The following is a 22,091-nucleotide window of genomic DNA, read 5'->3' as shown; positions in this document are numbered from 1 at the left end:
TGGGTTTCTGATAGAAACATAAATGGAAGAAAAACAGAATTTCTTTACTGATTGAATGTATCTCCATGAAGAATTCCCTGGATATTCAATAGATTCAGGCCTCTCCCTAGTTGTAACTCTTTCACCAAATGATTCCTTTTTCTTCTCAACTCCTCTTCCTATTTATAGTTAGCCATTGCTCTGCTAACAATAAACTCACACTTAATGAGAGGCAATATTTTGTTTATATTCACAATGTGTCCGAATATATAGGGGATGCAAGTTTACATAGGCTTATTAAATTAATTATACATAAATAGAGGATATTATGTTTCATCTAAATCTGATACTATGTGACTATAAACTGCTATTATGACAATAAATATAGCATATCATATTTTAATTTTCAACAGATGGTATTATTGTTTCAAGCACAAATTTTGAGTGGCAGGCAATATTGTCAAACCATGATAATATATATGAGAATTACTTGATGTAAATCAAGATGACCTAAAAGCTTGCTTTTACATAAATGGAGCAAAATTCCATTGGGTGTTAGAAAACAATCAGCTCAGTTTTAAAATTGATGAAAACAATATAGCATCAAGAATCATTTTTGGTAGTACAACATAATTGTTTCCAAACATTTCACTAGGTAAGAGAACCAATTTCAAACTTATTTAAGTTTCAAAACATTTTTTTATTATGAAAAAGAACCAATTCCACACTCAGTGGTTATGTTACCCTTTCCTGCCCCAATAATTCATGAAGATGGATAGGTACTTATCAAGTTCCCCCCTCCCCGTATTTAACTTGCTTGGATACTTTCATGCATGTCAAAAGCTTTGCTTGCAATTTTGTAGTGAATGATTTTTTTTTTTTTTTGGATGGGAAGGATCTTTGTCAAGCTGATTCTAAATCTTTATCCATGCAATGTTCCTTGCTTTTGCCAACTAGTGATGTATTACAACAAAGGTATGACCCGACCATTACTCCTCCTTTTATGAATTCAAACTATCTTTCTCTCCATCGGATCTTGTTTTGTTGTTTTCTAACTACATGATTGTTTAATCTGTATTTTCATAGGATGCATGATGCGACTTTAATGACATGCTTGCTATTTGATCCTTGTTTGAAGGTAATGAACATTGATGTTGATACATGTATGTGTAGTTGCCCTGTGCATTTCTCCTTGTGTATTAGTGTTTGTCGAACTCAATTTTCTATTTTTAAATTGAATGGTCACATATATTTTGATGTAATATTTTCCAAATTTTACACTGTTTATGATTTATGTTGGCTTGTTATTTGTTATAATTATTTTGATAAGAAATTGGAATTAGAAAAGCAAATAGGGAGCCCATGCTCTTTACAAGCTTTGATAGTGCTTATGATTAAAATTAAAAGAGAAAAAAGAAGATAACAAGTGAATTCTGGAGATGTGAAGATTGTTCCAACCCACCAAAAACCTCACCTTACTCAGTTCTTACCTACCTCTTTCACCTTTTACTTTTCCCTAATTTTTGCGTTCTCCTTCCATTGATCTAGTATGATGGATGCTGAAGTTCTGTTTAGGCATTCACTGCCACCACAATGTCACCCACATAGACTACTAGATGGTTACATTGGTTGAAGAGTGCTTGTTAACAATTGGGTGGTTTTCCTCACTACAAACTGTGCTAACATTTGTATAACTGCAAAATCTCCCTAACCATGCCTAGGGTGGCTGTTAAAGACCATATAAAGACTTTGTAATTGATGCATATAGCCACATAACTGCCCGTGGGCAACAAACCTAGGAGATTTCTCTATATATTCCTATTCCTTTATATCATTGTTAGGCCCTCAAATGGAGTTGGTGATCAGCTGTTGGATTTGGGCCTCAACTAGGCCCATTATACGGCACAGTTAAAGTTAAAGTTTTTGGGAGAAAATTAGTGATTCATCCTCACTAAAAAGACAGTGATTTCTATCGCTGTGTCTAAAATACAACCAAAAGCAACTTTATTGAAACTATAATAAATAACAAAAAGTCTAACTTAATACTTCCCCTTATGTTGGAGCATATAAATTGTAAGCACCAAGCTTGGAACATGAGTTGTATCTGAAGTCCTCTTAAAGATTTGGTCAACATATCTACATGTTGATCATTGGAGTTGATAAATTCAGTACTATTCTCCTTGGATAACAACTCCTCTAAAACAAAATGGCAATTAATCTCCATATGCTTAGTCCTCTCATGAAACATTGGATTAGAGGCTATGTGGAAGGCTGCATGATTATCTCAATATAACTTCATCTGTTGATCTTCACAGAATTTCAACTCTTGAAGGAGTTGTTTAATCCACACAAGTTCACAAGTAACTAAGACTATAGCTTGATATTCTTTTCTCCACTGGATTGAGCCACAACATTTTGTTTCTTGCTCTTCTAGGATATGAGACCACCTATACATACACAATATCCAATAGTAGAGCATCTGTCTTTAGGAAAACCTACCCAATCAACATTAATATCTGGGAACTTTTGTTTCCCTTTACTTCATACAATCTTTGTCTAGGAGCCTTTTTGATATATCTAACAACACCTTAGTGATTAATATGAAGGGCCTGCATAAATTGATTTACAACTCCCACAACATAAATAAGCTTCCCCATCGTTTTTCTACATCTCTCCAGATCTATGAATGGTTCACCTTGAGTAGCCATTAACTTTTGATTAGGATTCATTGGACTATCATTGGGCCTGCAATCAGCCATGCCTTTTTCTTTCAAAACATCTAAAGCATACTTCCTTTGTTAGATCACAATGGCTTCCTCTGTTAGATCACAATGGCTTCATTTGTTAGATCACAATGGCTTCCATTGATTGGCAATACCTATAAAATATTTTAGGCAACCAAGGTTCTTTGGTATGAAAATAACTATATTAGTGCCTTTTTAGCTAGGAAATCTCAGTAACATCATTCCAAGTAATCACTACGTCATCAACATAAACACATTTCTTAGGGGAGGGATGGCAATAGAAAACTGAATGATCTTCACTTCATCTCAACCCAAAGTCCTACATCACATGGCTAACTCTCCCAAACCAAGCATGAGGAGACTATGTAAGGCCCAAAGTCCTACATCTCATTGCTAAATCACCATTGACAGAATCGTGCTGTTGTGACGTTACCACTTGCAAGGCATGAATCTTAGATGATTCTGAATGCTTGAGGCGAATGATTCCTTAGCTCTTTATTTATAATGATCAGAAATCAATTACAATAATGATGAGATCCTTTGATTATAGGGATTATACATTTAGACATTAAATATAATCAAATGGTAACTTAGCAAGAATAATAAAAAAAAATGAAATAATATTGAAAGAGATTAGATGGAAATTAGGATCAAATCTTAGATGGAAATCAGGATCAAATCTCAACACTCCTCATCAAGTTTGAGTGTATAGATTAAAGGCATCTAGGTTGGAACAAATGTAGGATATCCACGGCCCTCTAAACGGCTTGGTAAAAATATCTACTAGCTGATCATTAGAATTGACAAAAGAGTTGGTGGCTACTCCAAAAGCAATCTTCTCCCACATAAGGTGACAATCAATTTTAATGTGTTTAACCTGTTAATGGAAGTTCGGATTCGATGCTATGTGTAAGGTTGCTTGGTTGTCCCAAATAAGTTTCATGGACTCAAATCTTAGATGGAAATCAGGATCAAATCTCAACACTCATCGTCAAGTTGGAGTTTATAGATCATAGGCATCTAGGTTGGAACAAATGTAGGATATCCCCAACCATCTAAGAGGCTTGGTATAAATATCTACTAGTTGATCATTAGAATTGAAAAAAGAGTTGGTGACTTCTCCGAAAGCTAGGGGTGGGCAAAAAAACTGAATTGAATTGAATTGGTAGTAAATTGAATTGAACTGCACTATAAAAAACTGAATTGTTTGTAAAAAAACTGAACTAAACTATTTTTTTAAAAAATTGAACTGAATTGAACTACAAAAATTGAATTATTTTTATAAAAGAGTAAAAATTAAATGTGTCTAAAATAGTTTGTCTTAATGGGTTAGCTCAATAGCCTAATGTCTTAGGCTTTAAAAAAAGTGATCCAAAAAACATTGTGTCAATTTGGTCAACCCAAGAGGCCAACTGGACTATATTGGGCCACTAATTTTTAGATTTGAAACTTATTAGATCTATTTGACCTGATATTTTTTTCTCTCTATATTTTTCTTTGAAAAATTCAAATAAAATAAAGTCGGTGAATTTGCCCTATCATGACAAACCAACTGGTCAAAAAAGTTCAATTTAAAAAATCATATCAGTTCAGTGTAGTTTGAATTACAGTCCAGTTCAAATTTTTATATTGCTGTTCAAATTAGCTCAATGAAACAATAAAACAGTTCAATTCGTTTGAAGTTGAACTAATATGTGGTTCAGTTTAGGCGAACTAATTTTAAGTTCAATGCAGTTTTTATAAGTTCAGTTTAGTTTATTTTGCCCATCCCTACCAAAAGCAATCTTCTCACGCATAAAATGACAATCAACTTGAATGTGTTTAGCCCGTTCATGGAAGATTGGGTTTGATGCTATGTGTAAGGTTGCTTGGTTGTCACAAATAAGTTTCATGGACTCAATTTTGCAAACTTGAAGTTCACTAAGGAGTTGTTTTAGCCAAATCAGCTCACATGTAGTGTGACAAGCATAGCCCGACAATCAATTAGAAAACCAACCCAATCTATATTTGTATATGCTATAATACCAATGTGACCTCTCTTCTCATAAACTAACCCTTTTTTAAGAGATCCTTTTATATATCTCAAAATTTGAACCACAACATCCCAATGACTTCTGCATGGATAATTGAGGAATTGACTAACAACACTGATTACAAAGGATATGTCAGGTCTAGTCATGGTGAGATAATTCAGCTTCCCAACTATTCTACGATATCCTCATGGATCCAAGAAATACTCCCCTTGATTTGGCTAAGCTTGGTATTCCATGGGAGTGTTGATGGAATATTTTCTGAGACATGACAACAATTGTCTTTGATTGGGTTACTTCAATCCCTATAAAATATTTTGGCCTAAATCCTTTGTTTGAAAGTGTTGAAACAAATGACTTTTAAGATCCCAGATACCCTTGTGGTCATCTCCTGTACTAACAATATCATCTACATATGCCACCAGATAAGTGCATTGGTTAGTGGAAGAAAGTTTGTAAAAAAATTGAGTGATCATACCCATTATGAGCCATGCCAAAATTTTGAAGAACAAAACTAAATCTTCCAAACCATGCTATCAAACTTTCCTTGAGGCTATAGAAGGCTTTGCATAACTTGCAAACAAAACTAGTAGACTTCCCTTGAGTAACAAACCTAGGAGGTTGCTCCATATAGACTACCTTAGCCAAATCACCAAATAGAAATGCATTTTTGGTTTCCAATTGATAAAGAGGCCAACGATGCATAACTAACATGGATAGGAAGAGACTAATAGAGGCCATCTTGCCGAATAGAGAAAATGTATCACTATTGATGGAAAAACCTAAGAAGAAGGATGCCAAATTCTCCATAGCTTCTTAGTAGCTCCTCCAATCTTCATCCATGGCTTCAAATGTCAAAGAACTCAAGCAAATATGGATAGAGAGAAGAGTGTATGGTGCACCACTTCTAAGTGGATGATAAGTAAGAAATGAGGAATTTGTCACAAGGATGAATTCTTTGATAAAAGTTCTTAAGGAGAAAATTCTCCAAGGAGAGGAGAACAAGGCTTTGAAGAGAGAATTCGGAAACTTAATTCTCATACAAATGCTCAAAGTGACGAGTTACATAGGGGTGATGTGTATATATGGAGTTTGGTAGCTTGTGATGCAAGTTAAGCTAACCAATGTTAGTTGTAACCAAGGTTAGTTTAACTTGTACTCAAGCCAACTAACTCTAGCTAAAATTCAAATGTGAATTACCTTCCTTAATGTGTCAACATTCTAGGTTTAAAAGAGCAAATAAGAGTTTGCCACATGACAAGGTGCAAATGGTGTGATAGGAGGTTGTTAGTAGAAAAGAGGGTGTAGAAGAAAAAAATGCCAAAAGTGTGACTAGTGTGTGGAAGATGTGACTTGGTGGATTTATTTGAACTAATGAGAGACATATAATCTAGAAGTGGATGTCCAATTCATAGGCCAATATATCCCACTATCTCATGGTCCAATCAAGCTTAATAAGCACATATTCAAATACTAGTTGCACCTTCATGAAATACTAAATACACCCGTAAAAAGAAAATTGCAAGGAAATAAATTCCTTTAACTAATTGATCCAAAAATATTGGGTCAAAGTTAAGAAAATATTTACAATGAAATATATACAAAGAAGACATGGACTAAGAAAGTAACCTATAGCTCAAAAGGAGCTTAAGCTTTCTATCTTCATCTTGAGCCCATTCCTCTTGAATTCTCTTGGACATGGCCCTTGTGATAGGTGCTTTGGGATTGGGAGGTAGTATTCCATTCCATTAACTGTAATCTAGGCCAAATATCTTTGTGTAGCCCTTGGCTACAAGTTGTGGTTTCAATTAATCAATCTGTCCATCAAGTCCAAGTTTTATAAATTTAGTGGCAACCAACAAGAGATTTTCACTCGGTGGTGGAGGAACTAGAGCCCACATTTGGTTAGATTTTAGAGCTTGTATCTCATCAATCGTTTGTCATGAACTTGGATGTGAAAGTTTTTCTTGGATAGTCTTTTGGAATAGAAACGGAGTAAAGAGTAGACACAAAGGCATAGTGGGAAGGAGAGAGATGGTGATAACATAAGAAAATATAAATTGGGTGTGGGTTGAGGGTAGAATGATTACCTTCATGGATGATGATGGGAAAATAGGAGTCGACCACGACAATTAAATTGATTAGAGAAGGTGATGAGGCAACGATCTCTTCCATGGGAGTTTCTTCAATAGGTAGAGGTTGAGGGTGACATAGATAAGAAGGGGAGGGGTTTGTTGGTCCCGGTTTACAAGAATCTAGAAGGGGGGGTTGAATAGATTCTATCCTAAGATGACTCACTTTTTGAATAATTCTTGATAAAGACCTATCATGATATCTAAAATACAACTTTTACTCAATTTGAATTAACACAGAATAAAATATTACAAGGTTTGTTACCAACATATCAGAATATCAATGTTAATGCAGCGAAACAATCACTTGTAACCAAGGTTGATTTTATATTACATTCTTTTTTAATAAATTTCAATTACAAGAATAAAGATCAGAGTTGGTACTGCAATTGAAATTTCATATCTCAGAAATCTTTAAATTCTTTAAACAAGAAATTAGTAAGATTCTTTAAAGATAAGGGTAAGAAGATAAAGAACACAAAAATTTATACTGGTTCAACCATTCACTTGGCCTACATCCAATTTTCCCTTATTTAACACTCCACTAAATCAAAGATCATTCACTATAATATTGTTTACAAATACCTTGCACACACAATATTACAAGAATTCAAACAAACATCAATCTTGACACCCCAAGATTGAAAACAAACAAAATTTTTGTACCCCTAAAAAATTACTTGAGAAACCCTACTCAAGATTTCAAAATCTCTTGTTGAGACACCCTATCTTAAGAGATACACCAATCAAAACGAAAATACAAGTTTAAAGATCAGAAAGATATCACCTAATTTCGTGTAGATATTGATCTTTCACTCTTGAATACATTTCTTGAATTTGTTCATTCAAGAATTCATGTTCTATCTTTGCACTTCTTGAAATTTCAGAAAAATTCTTTGATAAGCCTTGAATCTTGTTTCTGAAAGTAAATTTTTTCTCAAATGTTTTTCTTTCAAAAGATTTTCAAAGAGTTCTAAAAAATTCTCTTTTTAATTTCAAAAAGATTGATTTTATAGAGTGCAAAACGTGATTCAGTTATAAAGAGTAATAATAGAAGTAATCTATTACCTGATATGGTAATTTGTTACCAGCTCTTTAAAATGAACTAGAAACACAAATATCTCCAGGGTAATCGATTACGGGATATGGTAATCGATTATCCTGAGCTTTTTAAGATCCAGGATTGCCTTTCATTTTGTGGTAATCAATTATCTCTTGTGGTAATCAATTAACACGATGAAAACTTTGATTCTTCAGCCTTGTTTCAAGCAAGAGAGTCTGTTTTAATCTATTGCCAACTTTGGTAATCTATTACCTTAGAGAGTACTTGAAAAACATTTTCCAGTAACAGACATGGTAATCTATTAACATAGAGGACATTTGAATATCCTTTTCCAGTAACAGATTTGGTAATCTATTACTGTGAAAGGTAATTGATTAACAATGTTACCTTTAAAACTCTTGTTTGAATCAAGTCATATTTCTCTGTTTAAACACTTGGTAGTAAATTTTCCTTTTCAAGATAATCTATTACTTTATGTTTACTTCATGGAAATACTAAAAATTCAAATTCTTGGTTTCTTAAAAAACTTGATTAGTTCTTGAATTAAGCATTCATTATCATCATCGATCATAAACAAACACATACACAAGCCTATATCTATTACAATCAATACAATATCCTTTTGCATAGGCTCAAACACCATCTATACATTAACATCATCAAAACTAAAACTTCTTGAGGAGTCTTCAAGTCATCTCAATGATCTCCATCATCTCAACAGGGTTGAGTGAGAGGATTTAGGGTAAATAGGTAATACCTGGTAGACAAATTTAGAGGAGACAAACGAGGCGAAAAAGGGGATATCTTCAAAGAAGGTGACAAACGAGGCGAAAAAGGGGTTATCTTCAAAGCAATGGTTGGCCACAGAGTAACTTTGATAACCTTTCTAGTTGCATGAATATTCGAGGGAGATGCACATGCACTTAATAGCATGAGCCTTCAGCTTATCAAGACCTGAAGTGAGATCATGAGGAAGAATGTGAAGAAGGTTCATTGAGAAATAAAATAAAGTGAGGGACAATGTTACTGATAGAAAAAAAGGGCATTATATTATTAAGATAACTAACCATAAGAGTAACATCCTTGCAAAATTTTAAAGGTGCATTTGAGTGAACTAAGAGGGTACGTGCAATGTCAATAATATGTTGATGTTTGTGTTTGGCAACGCCATTTTTTTGTGGTGTGACGACAAGAAGATTGGTAGAGCATACCATGAGATGAGATGTCATAAAATTGCAAAAGGATGTTGAAAAAAATATTCTTTTGAATTGTCACTATGATAAAAACAAATTTGATATCGAAATTGAGTATGAATTTCAAGACAATTTTTGAAATATGGAGAACAACTCAAAATGTTCTTTAATTAAGAAAATCTGAGTATCTTTAGAAAAATCATGAATGAAGAGATGTGATACCTAAAACATAAGATTGTGAGGAATGATTTTAAGGAGTATCAAAAACAAGGAAAACCTCTATAAGTTTATTATAAGAATAGGAAAAGATGAAACTGATAGTGACTAGGTCAAACTGTAACTGATAGTTGACTAGGTCAGGCTGTGTTAGTTAAATTAGTTAGTCTATTGTAGATCCTTTAAATAAGCCCTCTATTGTTTCGTTGAGGCAGTTTTTGTATAATTTGTTGTTAATAAAAATATCTTAGGAGCTGTGATATTGTTTTAGGATATAATCTTTTCTTATTTCTTTTATATTTGTTTATTTTCATAATTACCTGTTTTAGGGACAAATGTATCTCTATAATAGGGTAAGAGAAGAATGTAATTAGCATCATACAAATTAATAAAATCCTCTCTTTCAACTTGGTAATAGAGCTCCCAATCTTGGGAGTTGTATTTCTACTGTCCTAAAAAATGAAAATAAAAATTTGAGTTGCTGCCTCCATCATTGTCACTGTTACCATTAGGCATGGCAATCTAACTCGTCCCTGTGGGTACTTGCCCAAACCCGTCCCGATTTAGATGGAGAAAACCCGTGTTTATCGGGTTCGAATTCGGGTTCGGGTTTTCCCCGATTGATAAAATCGGGGGCGGGGGCGGGGATGTTAATACCCACCCCGCCCCCATACCCGCCCCCCGCCCCCGCCCCGCTTAATAATATAATTAAAAAATTATTTTTATATATATAAACCAAAATTATAAATATTTATATGTAAAAATTTATATTATTTTACTTTTCTTTTATTTTTTAAGATTTTTCATATTTATTTAAAAGAAAAAAAGAAGAAAAAAAATAGGAGTGGGGGCGGGGCAGGGAAACCCGAACCCCGCCGGGGGCGGGGATGGAGACCCAGATTTTATCCCCGGCGGGTATTGGGGGCGGGGGCGGGGCGGTTTAAATTTGTGGGGGCGGGGGCGGGGAACGTAAAACCCGCCCTTGCCCCGCCCCGTTGCCATGCCTAGTTACCATCGGTGTTGTTGCTAGAGTCGTTGAAGTTAGCTGTGAGCCATAAAGGAGTGCCCATCATTGGTGATCACAATGCCATGAGTCGCACAATCGGAGACATCCCCACGCGCCACCACAGTCCGTTCCTTTCCTCGGCATGTGTAGGCCTGTTAGATAAAATCAAGAGAGGTAAATGTAATAGTGAAGCTTTATTATCATTGTTGCTATAGAAAGAATACAAGGAGTGCTAAATATATAGAGAACCTTTTCTAAATATAGCAGCTAGAGAAAAGAGAGAAAACAGTTGTAAAAGCAACCAGCGGAGAGAGAAAAACAAGAGAGGTGGTAGGACAGCTGTCCACTAAAAGATTCTGAAGATATCCTAAAGATATCACAGAATGCAAAAAGCAAAAAGGACTAACAAACAAATATTCCCTTTTTGTTGTAACCCATATACACTAACAGCCCCCCTCAAACTCAAGGTGAAGTTTTGACACAAAAACTTTGCACTTTGAGTTTGTCCCAAAGAACTTCAAACCGAGCAGCAGACAAAGGCTTAGTAAGAAGATCAGCCCATTGATCAAGAGCTGGTATGTGATAAACCAGAAGTTGCTTGGAGAGGACTTTGTCACGAACAAAGAACACATCAATCTCCATGTGCTTTGTTTTGCTGTGGAAAACAGGATTGTGAGCAATGGCCACCGCGCTTTGATTGTCACAGAGCAAAGTAGGCGTAGAAAAGGGAACCTTAAGTTCCCGCAGAAGAGCTTGAATCCAAGTTAATTCAGCAGAGGCTTGGGCTATACTGCGATATTCAGCTTCTGTGCTGGATCGAGCAATAACACGCTGTTTCCTGGACCACCAAGATATCAAATTGGGTCCAAAAAGGATAGCAGAACCAGAAGTGGACCTCCTTTCATCAATATTAGAGGCCCAATCAGCATCACAAAAGGCAGTGAGGGAGATGGGTCCATTTACAGCAGCAGGTTGCATATGAAGACCATAAGAGAGTGTGCCTTTTAAATACTTGAGGATTCGTTTGACAGCCACCCAATGGGAGTCAAGAGGAGTAGCCATAAATTGACAAACTTTGTTAACAACAAAACTGATTTCAGGTCTTGTAAGTGTAGCATACTGTAAGGCACCAACAACAGATCGAAAAAGAGTGGGATCATGAAAGAAGTCATTCCCAGACCTGGACAATTTGCAGTTAGAGAACATAGGAGAAGGAGCACCATGAGCTTCAGCCAAATTAGTTTTAAAAAGAAGGTCTCGAATGTACTTGCTTTGAGTCAGAACCAAAGACTTGTCAGGCAAGTATTTAACGTCAATACCTAGAAAGTAATCCAAGCTTCCCAATTGCTTTAAAGAGAAAATTGAGTCAAGTTGGTTGGTGATTTGTTGAATGAGCAAAGAAGAGATGCCAGTGGTAAGGATGTCATCCACATAAACTAGAATAAAAATGGTATGAGTTTGATGTTGGTATTGAAACAGAGATGGATCACATTTGCTAGCTTGAAAACCAAACCGAGTTAGAGTCAATTTTAATTTGTCAAACCACTGACGAGGAGCTTGTTTCAAGCCATAGAGAGCCTTGTTTAGCTTGCAAACCAGACTCTTATCCCCAGCTTCAAATCCAGGAGGTTGCACCATGTAAATAGTTTCTTCCAAAGTGCCATTCAGAAAGGGATTATTTATATCAAGCTGAAATAGATTCCAATTATTGGTGAGAGCAAGAGTGAGAATAATACGAATAGTTATAGGTCTAATAACAGGGGAGAAAGTCTCATGAAAATCAAAACCATGCACTTGATGAAAACCCTTTGCAACCAGCCGAGCTTTGAGCTTATCTATAGAGCCATCAACATTTTCCTTGACTCTGAAAACCCATTTACATCCAACTGCTTTGCGATCAGATGGTAGAGAAACTAAGTCCCAAGTATGGTTGAGCATTAAGGCATTGTACTCTTGTTGCATAGCAGAGAACCAGTTAGGATCAGCAAGAGCTTGTTTAACAGTTTTAGGTTCACTGTGAGCTAAGAACAGGGATGGATGTATCCGACGATTATGAAAGCCAGATTTAGACCTGGTTTGCATAAGATGGTTATTAATGGTTCTTGGTATACTGGCAGTGGCAGTGGAAGAGGTAGGAGAAGAGACATTTTGTGAGGAAGACTCAGGAGATGAATGAGACACATTTTGGGAAGAAGATATTGAAGGAATAAATGATACACTTGAATCACCAATTTGAGAAGGCAAAGGAGGTTGCTGGGAGAGAACAGTTGAAGTGGTGCAAGGAGGAGACAAATTTGGATTGAGATTGAAGTATTGACATGGAGAGACATTTTGTGTAAGGCTTGGCTGAAACAAATCTGTGTAAGTAAATCTATGTTCATTAAAGATGACATCCTTTGAAATGTAAATTCGGCCAGAAGAAGAGAGACATTTGTACCCTCTGTGAGAATTTGAGTATCCCGGAAAAACACACTCCTGGGATCTGAAATTAAGTTTATGACTGACATATGGTCTCAAGAAAGGAAAACAAGCACAACCAAAGGTTCTTAAGAATTTGTAATCTGGTGATTTGTTGAATAAAGTAGTGAAAGGAACATTAAAGTTTAATGCAGCAGAAGGCAATCTATTGATAAGATAAACAACAGTGGTAAAAGCAAAATCCCAAAATTTTAGAGGTAAGGAGGCATGATGAAGAAGGGTGAGGCCAATTTCAACAATATGTCTATGTTTCCTTTCAACCACACCATTTTGATGATGTGTGTGGGGACAAATCACTCTATGTTGGATTCCATTTGTGGCAAGAAACGAAGTAAAGGCGCGGTATTCCCCTCCCCAATCAGATTGAACATTTTTAATTTTGGTGTTGAATTGTAATTCAGCCATAGCCTTAAATTGTTGAAAAACAGATAGAGTTTCAGCCTTTGATTTTAAGGGATATATCCAAGTGTATTTAGAGAATGCATCAATAAAGGCAACATAGTAAAGATAACCAGAAAAAGATGTAATGTGAGATGGTCCCCATAAATCAGTGAAAATTAAATCCAAGGGGGTAGAATATATAGTTTGAGATGCAGAAGAAGGAAGTCTACGAGACTTTCCAACACAACAAGAAGAACAAAATTCAGTAACATGTGTATTTGATGAGAGAAGGTTACATTGTGTAAGAACAAGCTTAAGAACATGAGAATTAGGATGACCAAGTCTAGTATGCCACATAGTGGAAGAACTAGATACATCAGATTTTTTATTGAAATTGAAATTATCTAAGACAGCAGAAGTTGAGACAGCAGACTGAGAGGGTATTTGAGCCGAAGAAGTGACCAATGCCGAGGGACTTTGGAGCTTTAGATTTGGAAAAGAATAAAGCCCATTAGCATCAACAACACCTTGAAGAAGAACCTCATTGGTTTCCTGAGATTTGACAAGACAATGATTAGCATGAAACTCAAAGAAAACACAATTGTCTTTAGCAAACTTACTGACACTCAACAGATTTTTGGTGATAAGAGGAACATGGAGAAGATTATTCAGGTGAAACTTAAATTGAGAGTTGATAGGAGAAACAAAAATGGAAGAACCAGAACCATTGATGTGCAAACCTTGACCATTTCCTATGAAAATCTGGTCTGGACCATCAAAATGCTCAAGCTGATGAATGTTCTGAGGCTCACCAGTAACATGAAATGAAGCACCAGAATCAGGAATCCATGAAGAGTTAGCACCTGGTTGAGAAGTATTAGCAACCATAGCACTTGGTGTGACATTAACATGAGCCTGCTGGCTGGGCTGTTTCGGATTAGGATTCACCCAAGTGTTGGAGCCTTTAAGATTTGAAGAAGAAGTGACCTGCACAGGCTGCAGTGTGGTAGGATCATACAGAACAAGGGATTCTGCAGGTTGATAATTAACATCAGCTCTATAGAAACAAACATTGGCAGTATGGCCATACTTGAAGCAAATCTGGCACTGGAAATTGGCAAATCGACCACCACGGCCTCTGCCCGAACCTCGACCACCACGACGCCCACTGTGACCACCACTAACACTGCCACGAGAATAACCCTGAGTGTAATTAATTGAAGGAGAAAAGGATTGCTTACGAAACCGGTTAGCTCTGGACTCATGAGCAAGAAGAAGAGCTTCCACTTCAGCAATAGGAGTGACAAACTTGCTTTCAATAACAGAGACCACAGGTGCATACTCCTGAGGCAGTCCTTCAAGAACAACATCAACATATTCTTCAAGAGACACAGGACTCCCAACTCCAGCAAGTTCATCAGCAATAGTTTTGATTTGAGTCAGAAAATCACGCATAGACTAACCATCAAGAGTGGTGGAACGCAGGTCAGTGCGGAGCTGTCGAGCACGAGCTTTAGTTTGAGTATGAAAATACTCGTGAACCTTGTCCCACACTTGGTAAGAGTGAACGAAGCCAATGACACGTGAAAGGATAGACTTCGAGAGCGTCGATTGCAACCATGTGAGAAGCATTTGATCCTGGACCTCCCAGGTTTTATATTCTGGATTAACAATATCAGAATCACGATCAGCATCAGTTAGATACCGGGGTGGAATTTGCGGATTAACCACAAATCGTTGAAGTTTGTGGGATTTGATGACGGGTTCGATCTGCTGCCTCCAGTGAAGATAATTCGAATCATCAAGTTTTTCAGCTATGGAGTTGGAGAAAAATTGTGAAAAGGGGGAGGGATTATTTGATGTTGCCATAGAAGAGATGAGGAAGAAAAATTAAGATCTTGGTACAGGATCAGAAGGCTCTTGATACCATGTTAGATAAAATCAAGAGAGGTAAAATGTAATAGTGAAGCTTTATTATCATTGTTGCTATAGAAAGAATACAAGGAGTGCTGAATATATAGAGAACCTTTTCTAAATACAGCAGCTAGAGAAAAGAGAGAAAACAGTTGTAAAAGCAACCAGCGGAGAGAGAAAAACAAGAGAGGTGGCAGAACAGCTGTCCACTAAAAGATTCTGAAGATATCCTAAAGATATCACATAATGCAAAAAGCAAAAAGGACTAACAAACAAATATTCCCTTTTTTTTGTAACCCATATACACTAACAAGGCCTCACGTTCATCTACGACGAGACCCACTCGCTGGTAACCATCTTGAAAGGTTCAACGGCGACCCCTTAGCCCATTCCAAAGGGTAGTGTCGTCCAGATCCTTCCTAACAAAATGGGGCTGCTGAAAGGAAAAATCATTATCTCTTAGAAGTTACCAGAGCCTTACTTTTGCAAATGTTTGTTCCTAACACTTTTTGGGGAGAAATTGTCCTAACCTCCATCTATCTTATAAACAGGTTACCCACTCGAGTCCTTAATGGTGTTAGCCCTATTGAGTTATTACAATCATTGGTTCCTTCTGTCCCATTGATTTCAAGTTTACATTGTCATGCTTTTGGTTGTGTTGCTTTTGTCCATTCACATTGTCCTCATAGAGGTAAATTAGATCCAGGACAATTAAATGTGTCTTTGTTGGTTACCCGTCAAATAAAAATGGATACAAATGTTATCATCCTCAGAGTCGTAAATTTTTTGTCTTCATGGATGCTACTTTCAATGAAAATGTGTCCTTCTTTGTCTGTCCTCGGTTTCAGGGGGAGAAAAGTTTAGAACCTGAAGACAAGTCTTGCTTAGAGTTATTACCATTTTTGTCTCTATAGGATGTCCAAATGTAAGATAAGTTCTTTGGCATAAAATATCAAAGGAAGAAAAAATCCACCATAGTTCCACGGCAAGAGGAATTGTATGACTTGGAATTAAGTGATCTTGAAGGTAATTTGGAGAAAGTAAGTGTTAATGATGATATTCAAATTCCTATTGCTTTTGAGGAAAGAGAAAAGATCTTATGTTAAATATCCTATTTCTGTACTAACCACTTGTTTGCTACTTTGCTTGACATCAAAGTTTTACAACTGTCATTGATTCGGTAGATATCCCAACCTCAGTCCAAGAAGCTATGAGAGAAGAACACTGGATTCTAGCCATGAAAGAAGAAATGAAGGCATTGGAAAAAAACTCAACATGGGAGATTATAGATAGGCATAAAGACAAGAAAGTTGTAGGATGCAAATGAACATTCAGAGTGAAGCACAAAGTTGATGGGGCAATAGAAAGATACAAAGCAAGATTGGTAGCAAAGGGGGTACATACAATTATGGGATAAACTATGAGGAGACATTTGCACCAGCGACAAAGATGAATATAGTACGTGTTACACTTTCCCTTGCCGGTCATTTTGGTTGGGACTTACAACAGTTTGATGTAGATTCCCCTAGGATTTGGAGCTTCAGTTGAAGAAAATAAAGCATGTAGATTAAAAAAGGCCTTGTATGGACTCAAGCAATCTCCACGAGCATGGTTTGGGATATTTATCCAAACAATGATTTCTTTGGGATACAAACAGAGTCAAGGGAATCATACTTTATTTATAAGACACTCTCCTAATGGTAAACTTACAATACTTTTACTCTATGTAGATGATATAATCATTGTAGGAGAAGAAGAAAAAATTGACCCTGAAGAAGAAATTGGCAAATAGTTTGATATGAAAGACTTGGGGAAATTAAAGCATTTCTTTGGAATTGAAGTTGCTCATTCCAATAATTGAGTGTGTATATCCATTTGCACCCTACAATTTTCCTGTCTTTGGTTTATTAGCGATCTCCCATGTTTAGTTTTTCTTCAATGCCTACATTTCTTCATTCATGACTTGAATCCAATTTCTATCTTTGAATGATTCTTGGATTGATGCGGGTGTTTTGATTGCATAAGTGGAAAAAATAAAGGTTTGATGTTGGACATAGAAATGGTCAGTACAAACAAATGGAGAAATGAGATACTTGGCTCATGATCTCTTCCCTTGTTGAGTGGGTCATACTGGAAGTTGGAGTCTAGCATATGAATTCTAACATGTGTGCATTGTGTATTAGATTTCTTGGTTTTTGGATGGTGAAGGGGATTTGCTCCTCCTGGTTTGACCATGGTCTCGTAGGTGGTGGCAGGGGCAACAAATAGCAGTGTTGGTACTATGCAATAGAAACAAAGCTCCCAAGATTATGAGCTTTGAAACCAAGTTGAAATGAGAGGATTTTGTATTAACTGTATATTTCTTTAAATTCACTGATCTCCTTTTGTTCGAGTGTTTAGGCATAAGGAGAAAAGAGTTGAGGGAAAAACAGAGAGGATATGAAAAATACTTATATACTTATGATATATGTATTTCATGTTACAATTAGAGAGCAAGTCTCTTATTTATATAGTTGAGTGCTAGTGTAATTGTGTCAATACAATTACAACAAGCCTAATGGAAAGCATAACAAACTAACAAATCTAATGATTATTATTAACAGTCCAAAGAGTCTGTTGAAAACTGATTGCGATGTTTAGTGTTGAGCCCATCAAATTAGATTGGCCAAATTCATGTTGGGTTGGGAATGAATGTGACCCACCCTCCCAATTGGCTTCTCTATTTCTCGGAGTACAAACACGTCCTTGCATAGGCTTCCCCCTCATTTCATCTTCTCCATTCAACTCTTCCTCTACACCCCTCGCTATTTTCATAAGTTGTATACTGGTAGTCGGATTCAACGTTTGAACATGTCTCCGTATTGTAGGTTGTAAGTTGCTCATGAAATATCCCACATATTGCTCCTCAAGCAATCTACTAACCTTAGATGGAATTAGCTCAAACCGCTCAATATATTCATCTATTGTCCTTATTTGCAACAATGATGAGAGCTCCTTAAGAGGGTTCTCAAACTTCTCGCCTCCATGGCACACAACCATCGGTTTCTTTAATTTTGCCATGTCAGTTTGTCCTTTGTTTCTTGTAAGATGTTGAACTAGAGTATGGTTGCCCCTTACATATCGAGTCGAGACAGCTTAATCTTGATTGCTTCTGAAGTGTTTTGAACCTCAAATAAACTTAAGTTTGCATTATCCAACCAACGGGGTCGTTGCCATCAAACATAGGTAGCTCCACTTTGTAGATAGACATTCGATATTCTTCCAATTGATCTTCACTACCACTTCCTGAACCTCCTTTCAAAAAGATACCGCCACTTCCATGGATAGTCTTCCTATGGGTAACACTTCCATCCTTGCTACTATCTTTTCCACCATCTGATAATTGATGATCCAAGAGTTTGGTAATGCCCGTCGATAGAGTTCTCCGAAACTCCTCCATTGCAAGCTTGACGGAATCCTCCAATGATGTAACCTTCACTTCCAATAAATTGACTCTATCTGGCATCTTAGGTGGCATAATCAATCCGACAGGTCAGACTAATGTTAGGAAACCAGAAAATTACACCAACAATTATCTGAGCTCTCACAAAATGGAGACGTATATATTGATCTGAAAGTTAATGGAAACTTCATACAATGCCAAGAGCCTATGACTATTTATTTTCCACCACTAAGGGTCCCGCCAATTAAAATGCCCCCTCTTTTATTTATTTTCCCTTATATGACTGAATATTCCCACAACCCATCCCCTCTGACAGACATAACAAACTGCCAGCTCATCCCATATGTTTAATATTTTCTCCCTTTCGTTTTCTCTCCTTCCTCCTAGTGTAAATTCTCCACACTTTGGGCCTATTAGTTTGTTGCCAATAATTGACCTATCACCAAAACCATGGGCTTTATCACACACTAATATTTAGAGATATTCAAAGATATTTTTGACCTCATGAATATCTATGATATTTACAGTATTTTGATTTCCTAAGAAAAAGTTGTTTATGTTATCCAGGCACGTATGGCATCTGCATCCACACTAGTGACCTTGTTGGATGGTCTCTCTTCCATTTTCCTGCAAGTAGCAGAATATAAGGAATCTAACAAATTTGGATCTTTTATGGCACTTTCAAGTTCCCTTGGGAAGATTTTACTGGAACTTCATAGAGGTAGTTAAAACATTTGCAGTATCTTATTGAATATATTTTTGTTTACACACACCTGTAACGGTGCTTTCGATTTTATTTTTCGTGGCTCTTCATTATTTATTTATTTATTTGTTTGTTTGCTTAATTTTGCACTTGTCCTTTTTTCTCTGATGTAGGTCTTCTTTACTTAGTAGAGCATGAAGCTCATAGTAAATTGCTGGCTTTGTTATTCAAGATTATCAAGCTTGTGATATTATCTACACCGTATGTTACCTTGCTTCCAGGATTACCCTATTTGTTCAATCTAGCTGTAGTTTCACTGCAAAGTTTTTCCTTTTGTTTTTCTCCTCTTATATACTAGTACAATATTTTTCCTGTTTTGGTTATTGTTTGTCCATAGTGCTCTTATGCTTTAATGGTTGGAGCCAGTAATATTAATTTTTTCATTTGAAATACCGAGGTTGGATAAAATAGTACGACTGAGGAACCCAAATCATCAAATCTTTTGCAAACTGTGGAACATCTATCTAATGGTTTTATTGACATCACAACCATTTTATAAGTAGGAGGGTATTATTGAAAGTTGAAACAATTGAAAATGAAACTATGGGACAAAAATCATGCAATTATTGAAATACAAAAGGTCAAAAGGATAATTAAGAGATGTGGTAGATAGCAAACAACTTAATCATAGATTAATATTTATATCGGTCAAAAAAGGTTTTTCTTTTGTTGATGGTTTTATTCAAAATACAGTTTTACAAATAAATAGTTGGCTGTGTAGTGGAAATTTGGAACAGAAAAGGGAAGGAAAAATTTATCCCTGTGAATTAACTTTATGGTGTAGAGTCTACTATAAATACATTACCTAAGTTTAAGGGATCTACTATAAATATATTACCAATGATGAAAAAGCAAAAATGCAATACGGGTTTGGTGGTAATCATGAATTTATTTTATTTTATTTTTTTGGTTCTTGATTATTTAGGGTGTCTTTGGAAACCCATTTGAATTGTGCTGAATGGATGTTTTGCACATTCCAATGTACAAATGGAAAATGAGTGTTGGATTGGGTTGAACGTGGGTTTAAATGGATGAAATTGAAAATCAAACACACTGATATGTGTTGTATAAATTATTTAGTTTGTATTATTATAATATTTGATCCTGCTTCCTGCTATAGCATTTTTAGTATTGGCTGCCATGCACGGCCATTTGAAATTGAAAATTATGATTTATAGGGTATAAAATACAAACTATTGTTGCTTTAGTCCAAAGGTTGTATAATGAAAAATGAAAAAATATAAAAAGATGGAAGAGAATCAATTAATGCAAAATATAATAATAAAACAATTAATTACAAATATGATGCTGATCATTCTAAATATAATTAAATGTTTCATTGTGTTAGAATAGCATAGCACATAGAGAATAAAGATTGTAAACTGAAAAATTGAGAGAATGATTTCATTCATACTGTATTCTTCTGTTACAAGGTATTTATACTCAGGAATGTAGTCACAACAAACTAAGTATTACAATGGAAAGCTAGCCCAACTAATTACCACAACAGAAAGTTAACCCGAGAGATCAATTGCTTTAACTGAACTCAATACATCATTAACACCCCCCCCTCCCTCACAAACTCAAGGCGGGTGAGAAGCTGATAACTCAGCCACATTGAGTTTGCCTCTAAGTAATAAAAAAAATGTTTCGGTGATAGAGGTTTTGTTAGAAGATTAGCCCGTGGATCCTGAGCTGTGGATCATGAAGGACTTGAACTTGCTTCTGAGCAACTTTCTCTCTTAACAAAGATGAGGTCTATTTCCATGTGTTTCTTACGAGCATGAAGGGTTAGGTTGTAGATTGAAAAACTGAGAAAATGATTTCATTCATATTGTATTCTTCTATATATTTGCTTACTTATTTCTTGAAGGTAGATTAGAAGGCTCTTGATTTACAAAATTAGTATGTGAACTGAAATTTATTGTTTTTCCAGATATTCAAGAATGCCACCAACTTTGTTGCCTATTGTTATTACATCTATTAGGACAAGGATTGAAGAAGGGTTTTGGTTGAAAAGTGACCGAAGTAGTCTGCTGGTTAGTTGTATGATTGATTGTTCAAAGTTTTGTATGACCTTATGCCACAATGATATGAATGTATAACATTGACCCGTGTTAACAGGCAGCTGCCATTGGTTGCTTGACATTAGCTTTGTCTACATCACCATCTTCTGCTCAAATAAGGAAGATGCTCTGTGACGAGGTTTCTTCAGGTAACTTTTATATTACTCTTGATATTATAAGTACTTTACTTAAAATTAATGAAATAGTCTAAAAATTTAATATCAATATTTACATAACTCATGCATCTAAATGTGGATTATATTTTATGTAGGTTAATTCATTCTTACTTTTTGTTTCAATTAATTTTTGTGTGTATTCATTTGAATATTTTTGTCATTTTGAAAGAGATACATATTTTCATTTCAACTAATATCATATTATTGAGTTTTTTTTTTTTTTGTGTTTTTGAGAAATGAACAATTTATTAAGACCGAACAGAAAGAAAAAAATGCAAGAAGATAATAAATCCTCTAGAATATGGATGCAAACGTTAAATTGGCTTATCCAATTTGCAAAATATAAGAACTAAGCCTGTCTTATTTACCTGACTAGGTAATTTTAAACGTCTGACTTGGTTTGAAAAATAGCCTGCATTATATAAAGCCTTTTGTAGAAGCCTACATCTAAACAAGGTAACATGCCTAAGCCTTATGTAAATTAACGGGCCTAATCTTATTGTCAAAC

At 35.7% G+C, this 22,091-nt stretch overlaps 1 protein-coding gene across 2 annotated transcripts in view; it reads left to right on the top strand.

Annotated features, from left to right (window-relative positions):
• Positions 1–22,091, top strand: part of LOC109815824 (ARM repeat superfamily protein) — a 67,451-nt gene that overhangs the window by 4,021 nt on the left and 41,339 nt on the right. For both annotated transcript variants that reach the window (XM_020380629.3, XM_083061907.1), the window contains 6 exons: positions 875–954; positions 1,066–1,117; positions 19,146–19,299; positions 19,455–19,542; positions 21,278–21,380; positions 21,466–21,556. In XM_020380629.3, coding sequence (XP_020236218.2) covers positions 875–954; positions 1,066–1,117; positions 19,146–19,299; positions 19,455–19,542; positions 21,278–21,380; positions 21,466–21,556 — 568 coding nt within the window. The remainder of the gene's footprint in view (positions 1–874; positions 955–1,065; positions 1,118–19,145; positions 19,300–19,454; positions 19,543–21,277; positions 21,381–21,465; positions 21,557–22,091) is intronic.

This window comes from Cajanus cajan, chromosome 1, assembly GCF_000230855.2.
Source record: "Cajanus cajan strain Asha chromosome 1, NIPB_CcT2T_4, whole genome shotgun sequence".
In the NCBI taxonomy this organism is placed as follows: Eukaryota; Viridiplantae; Streptophyta; class Magnoliopsida; order Fabales; family Fabaceae; genus Cajanus; species Cajanus cajan.
The sequence above is the reverse complement of the archived record's forward strand: the minus strand, read 5'-3'. Positions and strand labels throughout refer to the sequence as shown.